General features: G+C 42.4%; 1 protein-coding gene across 1 annotated transcript; it reads right to left on the reverse strand.

Moving 5' to 3' along the window:
- Window positions 1-9037: 9037 nt before the first annotated feature.
- Window positions 9038-9934, reverse strand: LOC107041886. Its single transcript, XM_015262696.1, has one exon. It carries the CDS (start codon window positions 9932-9934, stop codon window positions 9038-9040), a length of 897 nt encoding a protein of 298 aa, XP_015118182.1.
- Between the last annotated feature and the right edge of the window lie 476 nt (window positions 9935-10410).

Raw genomic sequence — 10410 nt, forward strand, 5'->3', positions numbered from 1 at the left:
TATCCTCCGTACCATACAATTTTCCATTCACGAGACAAGAGAAACGAGGCACGAGGCACGAGCTCGGGGATCCTCCGTACCATACGATTTTCCAGTCACGAGACAGGAGACACATAGCCCGAGACGCGAGCGTAGGGATCCTGCTTCCCATTCAATTATCCCATTACGAGACACGAGACACGAGACACGAGCCACGCGATACGAGGCACGAGTCCGGGGATCCTCCGTACCATACAATTTTCCAATCACAAGGCACGAGGCACGAGCCCGGGGATTCTCCGTATAATACAATTTTCCAGTCACGCGGTACTAGGCACGAGGCACGAGATATGAGGCACGACATACGAGGCACGAGATACGAGGCACGAGCCCTGGGATCCTCCGTACCATACAATTTTCTAGTCGAGAGACACGAGACACGAGGCACGAGACACCAGATACGAGGCCCGAGCCCGGGGATCCTCCATATCATACAATTTTCCAGTCACGAGACACGAGACACAAGGCACGAGACATGAGCGTAATGATCCTGCTTCCCATACAATTAACCCCTCACGAGACACGAGACACGAGGCACGCGATACGAGGCACGAACCCAGGGAGCCTCCGTACCATATAATTTTACTCGTCACTTCCCATATAATTATCCCGTTACGAGACACGAGACACGAGGCACACGTTACGAGGCACGAGCCCGGGGATCGTCCGTATCATAGAATTTTTTAGTCACGAGGCACGAGGCACGAAATACGAGGCACAAGCCCTGTGGGTAATTAGGTAGAATAGCACCTCCTACTCATTCGGGATACTGATAGGTAAATATCAACTTTTTTTTATTGAACTTGAAGTAATTTGACGTATATTTTGTCGGAACCTAGTTGCAATAAATGAATTTAACCTCCTTTGAGCCATCACACTTAATAACGTGGATGCTCATGTAGATGTACGGGACTTCCCTTTCTGCGCTTTCCCTTCTAAGAGCAGCTTATGAAATTTCAATTATGAGGTGTTCATATAACTTCAGCGTGTAATGAAGCACTTATTTTTCAAAGTATCAAGCCTCACCAGCACTTAGCATTACCCAGGGTTCGCGACGGGGACGCAGCTGGTATGAACCCCACAAAGGCCAAAATTTGATCCAGTCACCCCCTTCAAGTTATTTACCTAATTGAGTCCGGCTCAGTTTTTTTCGTGATTTTAATTTCTATTTGTATTTGATGACGAAATAATTCAGCTTCCTCGAAAAATTCGTTGGAGTTGCTATATTAGCACATTACCTTAAAAGGTAGTAATTCATATATAACTTGCAATGGACATTTTCATGGGTTCAAATTTCGATATTTCTTATTATTCTTTACTCTTTCAAATTAATTCTGTTCACTAATATAATTAAAAATAACTCCCAGAAAGGTTACTTAGCCTCCAAGTGTTACTTCCAGAGACTCATCACTCATCTTTTTTATGTACCAAAAATCGAAGACTTGTTTATAATAAAAAAAAAGTATTTTACTTTCAATTTTAATTTGGGGAAAAGAATCACAGGATGTGCTTTGAATTGTCTCATGCTTTCGAACGAAATGTGTTTCGTAAAATTCTCATCGATATTTTTTCTCCGTTATTAAAAAAAATCCCCCCCCCCCCCCAAAGGGTAGTTAACCTCCCCGACATCACTCCTGGATCCTGTCCCAATGGTTTCCCTCATCATTAGCCGTAAGCTTTGTTTTGTACAGGAGAAAGTTAGAAATTTCGCAATTCACGAAAAATCTATTTTTTAAGTTTTAAATTTCGATTAAAAAAAAAAAGCAGGTATTCTGTAATTTTTTCTACTTTTTCAAATGGAATTTATCCCATGGGAGTTCCATCAAAAGTTTTTTTCTATGAGAAAAATGAATTTTCACAAGGGTAGTTTCCCCTCCATATTTCACCCCCCGGAGACGGTTCTAATTCGCATTTTCATCATTCCTTGTGACCTTCATGATACACTACGAAAGAGTTGTTCAAAAAGCTTCCGTATGTGTGCAATCGAAAAATGACCCCGAGAGGTGGTCAACTTCAGAGAGCACTTTCACCCCCTAAAACCCAATATGGGCAGCTAAAAAAAAAACGTGTCCCTTAGTTTTGGGTCCCCTATAACATATTTAAGTTTCATCGAAATCGGAAGGGGATACCTGCGTAGTGTTCCTTGTCAGTGTCCAAAAGGTAACTGCCTAATTCGGCACGCTGACCAGCTGATCGGGCGATGACCGTGAATTTCGGGGCTAACGTGATTGTCTTCAAGTGCTAGCGCGGTCATTATTCGCAATCGCGAACCTACCGCCCGTCTAGCTTTCCAGTAATTAGAACTAAGGCGTTGCAATCTGAAACAGTCTCAAAACGATCAAATAATAAAGATTAGAGTGGTTATACCGCAGGGGCGGTTCACCGACAGCCATGACGTCTCCCACGCGGCGGGGAATCAACTTCACTATTGGTCGATTGTACGTTGGAGTGCTCGTCCACTTTTGTCGCATCTGCAACATGTGGAGATATTCACTCCTCCAGCGTTTCCGAAAGCTCTCGTTGAGGTGGTGGCTGAACTTCCAACGCGACAACCTGTTCGGGTTCAGCTCTAATATGCAGGAAGCGGAAACCGCGTTCAATGGTCTATCGATAAAGAAGTGTCCGCGAATTAAGAAAGCGACGTCTTCAGGATCATCGCGGAGGAGTCCAAGTGGTCTCGAGTTTAATTTGCACTCGTTTTTGCTGAGTAGGGTAGTCTATTCCTTCAAGGTGGGCGTGCAGTCATCTTGCAGTCGCTTGTGTTTGCCGCGTTGTAGCGCATCCTGTCAGATGGTCTTTCTCCTTGGTTTCTGTTTGAAGAGTTGGATCGTCGATGGCTCTTTATTGTAGCCACTGACTTGCATCAAATTTTAGCCATTGTGGTCCAGTCGACCAAAAATCATGAGTGACTAGATCCGCAGGCGGAATTCCACGAGAAGCAGCTGGGTTAGATGTAGTTGGGCCGTGATGCCAGTTGGCTGTTGGAAGTCTAGTCTGGATGTCCGATACTCGATGTGCGACAAATGTCGGCCAGTGGGATGCATGTTTTTGAAGCCAGGCGAGTAATATTTGTGAGTCACTCCGAGCATGAATGGGTACTGTTTCGAGTTTCATAGAATCTCTGACGCGTTCCAAGAGTCGTGCCAGCAGATGTGCCGTGTGCAGCTCAAGTTTGGCTACTGTCTGGTGCTTTGTTGGGGCGACCTTGGACTTTCCCATAATGGGGTGAACCTCTGTCTGGGTGCTATTATCTCCTCTGACTCTCAGGTAGGCTGCTGCGGCGTAGGCTTGGCTCGACGCGTCATAAAACCCATGTAATTCCAGCTTCAGAGTATCTAGTGTCCACTTCAGATATCGGCTGATGTTGATCTCTTGGAATGTTGTGAGTTCAGACTGAAATTTTTTCCATTTTTCGAGAATTGTCTCGGGCACACCTTCGTCCCAATCCATCCCAACTAACCATAGTTCTTGAATAGATTTTTGATGTGATGGCAGTGAGCGTGAGCCAGTTCACTGGGTCGAAGATCCTGGCGACAGTTGAGAGAATTGCTCGCTTCGTGGCCTTATTCGAATTGTCCGAGGACACGGAGAAATTGAATGTCTTGATTCATGTTCCATTGGACACCAAGTACCTTGACGGTTTCCTTCGAATGGAATACCGAGGTAGTGTCGCGTGCTAGTAGCTCGCAAGGAACTGCTCTGAGGCTCTCAGCGTGGCCAGATGCCCATTTCCTCAGGTTCATTCTACCGGAAAGGAACAGCAGTTGTAACTCGTTTTGGATCTCTCTAGCTTCGTCACTTGATGAGGGTTCAGTCAGGACGTCATCAAGGTAGAAATCACACTCCAATATAGCGGCGGCTCGCGGGAATTTCTGTCGTTCGTCCATGGCCAGTTGTTTCAGCACGCGGTTTGCCAGGAATGGTGCTGCTGCAGTTCAATACGTTACTGTTTTTAAGTCGTACGATTTCACTTCCATAGTGTCAGGTGGTTGCCATAGGATTCGTTGTAGATGTTACTCTTCTGGGGCCACCAGAATTTGTGGGAACATCTTATCAATGTCTGCTTTCAATGCCACTGAATGATGTGGTAGGTACACAGACCCGGTCAGAGTATGCTGCGATGATGATCTAGACTTTAAATGGTTAGATCTCAACATTCTACCCAGCCGGGTTTTGTACTCGGAACCTTTCGCATGTGAGGGAATGAACTTATCCACTGCCCCAAGTCATCGGGCTATAAATCTTGCTATTCGATGAAAAATTTGCCATACTCACATTGATGCAGTGGATTAACGCGGAATCCATTTCTCTATCTTTCCAGGCATTTCCTCGCGATACCGTAGGATTTGCCAATATCTGGTGTGACGAAATTCCAGGCGAGTACGTCACGTGCAAAACTCCAGGGTATTTATATATAAGAGAAAAAGCGAGAGAGAGAGAGAGAGAGAGAGAGAGAGAGAGAGAGAGAAAGGGACAGGGGGGGGGGTGCAACATACATGGTCGTGACATCGCTCTTCAATTTGCAATTATTCCGAGTCATTTCCAACAGAAATTTTTGACTTTACTTTTTATCCCTCTGACCCGCAAACCTCCCAAAACCCCATCGATGTGGTGGGCACCAATCACAGCACGCCGTACGATATATTAGTGACAAATGGTCACGTGACTATACCCTCACTCCTCTCGCGTCAGGACGTTACAACTATTTTACGTAGCTGTCGAGACCCTCCGTATATTCTTGCGTAATACGTATTACACATTGAAGCTTTCAGAGTTAAAAATCATATAATGAGAGATAAAAAAAATGCCAGTAATATACAGCCATAGCCGGAAAAATGTAAAAAGACTGAATGTTGATTGATAAGTGTATGTGGAATTCCTGGTAAATGCATGAAACAATGAGAGACACCTTCAAATTGTGAAATGAATCCAGATAGTTTGTCAGCAAAGAAAAATACAAAAATTGTCGAATAACTAGAACGATTATGGTCTTCTAATATTGGAAATTATCCAGTTCAACCTTTTGTGGAAAATCGAGGTCCTGTTCGTGATTTAGCGATTGGCAGTAATGACATGTCTTCCTTCAAATTACTTCCTCTCTTCTGCAGATTTTCTTCATCCTGTCTACGAATAAATTCCTTTTCAAAATTTCCATATTTGAGATTCATCTGTTGAAACTTACGCTTAGTACTACGGAACTGTTCACGTACTCGTCACTCATCCCCTTCTACATAGGTAGTGCGAGTCAGAGGGTTAATTCGAAGTGGATTCCTAAAAAAAATCTAGGTGCAATTTTAATAGAAGACTCGCCCCATAATTCTGAAAGCCGTCGATTTTTGTACTCACAACACCATCCAAGATTACAAAATCGTTCTACTGCCTCAAATCTCGCTAAAGTGTTAAATTCTTCATTTTATCATTTCATTTCCTTTAACTTACACTAGAAAATGATTGAAATTTGTATCCAAAATCACAGTCATCATTGAATTATATTCTTTACATAATTTATATTTATGATTTCCACATTTACACAGAGGCAATCCATATAATTTCACAGTAAAAATATGCATTCCGCATAAACTAAGAAAACATTTGGGATAGAGATTTCTTTTGTTCAAATTCCTCATCTTTTATTGCACTTAAGAACGACTGAATTTCTTTCTCAACAGCGGATTTGAGGGTTGGGTCGAGTTCTGCAACTTTTTCCAAGTCCTCCAGAGCTTCTTTCTCGTTCCAGGCTCCTATGTGTGCTTTTCCCCTCCTATACAGAGCTTTCACATTATCTGCAATTAGGAAAATGATTGATTCAGTGTAAATTGATTATTCACGTTGACAAAAAAATATTGCCAAAAACTATTCAGTGGCATAAAATGTGGTAAAATGAATGATCTCAACTTTTACCGCATTTTGCTTCCGAAATTTAAGTTTCCGATTATTTCTGTTACGGTAATTAAATAGTATCTAAAAAGTCAGAATATTCGAGTTTTAAATGGTGTATGTATGTATTGTGACGTGATAAATTCATCACAAATATTGGTTTTGTTTATCGCACGCTTTGCGTGTGGGTTCCATAGTTAAAAATCACCAGGCGGGAAGTTACCAACCGATAGCGAGTCATGAAAGAGGTTTTGAGTTTATGTCTGATTCACTTTGTGACGAAATTGCAGGCTAATTCGTTACTTGACCGAACAGGAGAGTAATTATATGGGCTAGAGAGAGAGAGAAGAACAGTATCTTGAAAGACGAACCCGAATCCCGAGTCGTGAGAATCGCGAAGTTACGTCTACCCATCGCGAAAATCGGAAATCGGAGCTCTGCCATTCTCCCCGAAAACTACGCTATATACGTTCTTTCCTAAATGCCATTTAGAGACGATGAAACTATGGTACCGCGTTAAATGGACTGCCACGGGTGAAAGGCGAATATATTCAATACAAAATCAATTAATAACACACCCAGAAGAGTAAGTTATGACAGTCCAGTTTAGTTGGGCATTCTCGGTTTTGTTCCCTTTAATAAAGCCTGTGTTAATTAGATTAAAGAGCTATATGCTACGGAGGATCAGGGCCGACACACTGAGCAACCCCGCGAGCATTGGCAATCCTCTTTATTTATATGTTTTTGGAGAGACCACAAAAACGAGCGAAATTCTCGAACTCCCCTGGTTGCAAGGGTGTTACGTGTCTTCTAGTGTGTACGATTGGAAGGTTATACGGATGAATTAGTCCATTTATTTCGTGTGAATTGCCAGGACTTTTGGATTTGTTTTTATTCGGTTGAGAAGCTGCTAATTCGTTCCTGGAGAGTGTCCTTCAGGGATAAATTATTTAATTTCGGTCGTATGCAGAGGTGATACCCGCTCCGTAAATATTAATGTTTTAGTACGGTTAAGTTGAAAGAAACAGTCTCGATTATAAAAATAGAGCTATTCAAGATGAAACCCCATTCAATAATGTGAATCAAATCTCCCGCGCCCTGTTTTTCACCGACTAGGGAGTTCAAGGCGACGCTCGCGCTAAATTACTAGCCATCCACTTTCCCCACTCTAATGCTACGGTCCCGGAGTCAGTCGTTTCGCAGACCATACGATTAGCACGCCGAAAAAGGAATTCTGCAAGAAAGCGAACACAAGAACTATGTATACCGAAATTAATGATCCTGAGGGCCCCATCACCAGTTACGAGGGATTATTAACCACGATGGTGAGTCATTTATCGCGAGTGAAAGTGTTTCAGTCATAAATTGCGAAAAACCACGTGCACGAAATGAAATCTCGAAAGCTCTGTAAAACAGACGCCAACCCTCGCGAAGCTTTGTAAACGTTACCCAATTAGCTAAAGTTATGTTAACTCTCCCCCAAAAATACCTAAAGCTAAATAAAAAATTATGGTTTTTAATAAGTGACAACGTATGGAAAACATCCCGTGCGACCCGCGCCATCATCTTCTGTGCATTCAATTTTGTACATTCAGCTCTGTGAAATTCGAATTATTTTAGGTAAAACCGACATGATTTAAAGAAAATGCTCTGTCTTATATCGAAGGGGATAGTCAGGGCAAAAGCTATGTGTTTCATTTTTCAATTTGGAAAGTGATGAGAATGAGATCAGACTCATACGATTTTTCAAGGGCATTGTGCCACCAGTTGCTTCATCGCTACGGACCGCTCGGCATAATTCCACGTTTTCAGTGACACTTTCTGATATTCCCGCATTACGAATGTTTGCGCTATATCAACGCTACGTTTCCTTAATCTCTTGGTATATAAACTTCGAATAAATTACTCAAATTATAATCAGAAGAGATTCTAACTCTCTTTGCACATCGAATTCTCAAAATTTCAAGGAGGAAAATTACCGTGGGAATGAATGGAATAACCTCGATGCTCTGTATTCCTGCGTGACTCCCTCACACTCATATAATATGATCACGTTATGTCTCTCATGTTTAAGGACCCCCTCGAGCTACGTACTGGCCAAGTTATTCTCCAGTTTTTTTTTAGAAATTGGATTTTATTAATTCCCGGAGAAGTTATTCGGTTTAATAATCGATTTGGAGATTACTTCTGAAATTATCTCAAGTCCAGTTTGTAACAATCTTGTTTGCTAACAAATAACGTATTAAAATAGCAATAGCGGAACATGTAAAATGAAATACTGCCTTCTAATTCGTTTAATAAAACCCAAGCTTTTCAGAAAAAGTCTACTTTAAATCTCGATCTCTCTACCACCACGTTACTTGTCGTCTGGGTATTTTATTGTTCATGTCTAACGGATCCACCCCTCTCTCTACGACCCACACAATGAGCGAGCGAGTGATACCGTACCCTCGTGATCCACGTTTCTGCGTATGGTTTCGTTTTTATTTCTTGTCGTTGATGGAATTTCGGGAACAATTAGTATTTAGTTTTATGCAAATACAGTGATGCTGGCTGTTCGTCAGTTCGGCGTTGCTAAAAATCGGCTGGCGCCCTCAATATTTGAAGCAAGGATTGAATGAGTTGCTGATTGTCCCCGGAATCCAGTCGTGCCGTTTTGGTTTTTGGCGTTTTGGATTTGGCGGGTCACGAGAAGGAAGTGTAACAATTCGTCAGTTTCAGATTGCGTTGAGTTTGAGTAAGGATATTGGTCGGATTTTGGTTAAAGCGTAAAAAATCGTTACAACTTGTATTGTTTTGAATCAAATTTGGCGCGGTCACACTCACGCTGAGGGAGCCATCATCTTCGAGGGATATCAGGATGCCGAGGATGGTCGCGAGACAGCTTCGGAGCCTTCGGGTGAGCCTGCAGAATTTTCAAGTTGCCAGGAGGGCGCTAGCTCTCGGATAGCCTTGGATAGGTCGCGACGCAAAGGCTTGACTGATGGGAAATACACGTGGAGAAGAAGGAAAACACGGGAAAAAATGAAGTAATTCATTATGATGGCTTCCAGATGGATGCCGCGTCTAGATTCAGCTTTTTGTCGACGTTTCGCAAACATTTCAGTCTGCATCATCAGGGCTAGTTTGCCCCGATACTGAAGCTCTCCGTTGTAAGGAAGTCCTTATATACCCCCTGACCCCTGGAGGGGGTTTGGTATCCTCGATCCCTATTGAGGTTGTTGGGATGTTTTTGGATTTCGAGATCTTCGCGATGTTTTCTGGCGAAATATCCTTGTGAGCTGGCAAGCATTTCTGTCTTGTCATATTGGATAGAGTGTCCAGTGTCCATCCAATGTTCAACCAGTGCAAATTGCGAGACATGGCCATTTTGTGCACACCGTTGATATTCTTTGATCCGTGTACTCATCCTCTTCCCGGCTTCACCAATGTAAACTTTTCCACAAAAGCAAGGGATTTTGTACACCCCTGGGAGACTAAGTGGTGGTCTCCGATCCTTAGTACTGGGGAGCATTTGTCCAATTTTCGTTGGTGGTTTGAAAATTGTCCTGATGGCATGCTTCTGTAGTACCTTGCTAATGCGATCGGTCGTACCTTGAAGATACGGGAGAACAGCCGTTTTCTGATGTTCTACTTTATCAGCAGGTTCACTCTCAGCTGAGTTCTTGTTTTTCAGTCTGTGCAAAATACGGTGGACTTGTTTACTCTGGTATCCATTGTTATTCAATGCTTTATCCAGGTGTTGAACTTCGGCTTCCAGGTATTCAGGCTGGGAAATAGTGAGAGCTCGGTACATAAGAGAGCTTATCACCGAGTTCTTTTGAGAATGGTGATGGTGTGAGAAGGCATGGAGGTATCTGTCGGTATGTGTAGGCTTTCGGTAGACTCGGTGACCAAGACTTCCGTCCTCATTACGATGCACTAGGACATCTAGGAAGGGAAGAAACTTCTGTTCCTCAATCTCCATGGTGAATATAGTTTTCCCTATTTGGAGAGTGCCATGATTATGGGCGGCCATGCACGCATCCATTGAAATGTATTGAATGTACTCTGCATGTGCATTGTCTACAATTGAGACATGGGAGTGCACTCCACAATGGTAGACAGTTCGACTAATTTCGATTTTACATTGGGTCACTCGCGTATGAGTACATTGATCCAATTGTAATAAATAAACATACGCTTTAGAGGAAGTAATCTTCCTCCTCGATATCGCAATCATCGATATCAAGTGATGAAATTGTAGTAACATTCAATGAGTTACCACCGCAATCGTAACCAACTATTGCGAACACGTAATCCCACATTACTAACAGTATTACGGTTTTTAACAAAATCATTATCTGTAATCAAAATAAAACGGAAAGAAAAGAAAAACATTAGTGAAATCACTAATTTCTTACAAAAATAAGGAGAAAAATTAAAGTTAAAAATAATAAAGATGCTCAAAAGCATCAAATTACGGTATGAAATCCGAATCAGAATCAGACGAAT

The sequence above is a fragment of the Diachasma alloeum genome, unplaced genomic scaffold (genome assembly GCF_001412515.2).
Source record: "Diachasma alloeum isolate Michigan unplaced genomic scaffold, Dall2.0 Dall_scaffold_00387, whole genome shotgun sequence".
Lineage (NCBI taxonomy): Eukaryota > Metazoa > Arthropoda > Insecta > Hymenoptera > Braconidae > Diachasma > Diachasma alloeum.

Bases quoted from the DNA above. Each gene is read 5' to 3' on its own strand.
- LOC107041886 (XM_015262696.1), bottom strand. From the start codon at position 9,934: ATGGCCGCCCATAATCATGGCACTCTCCAAATAGGGAAAACTATATTC.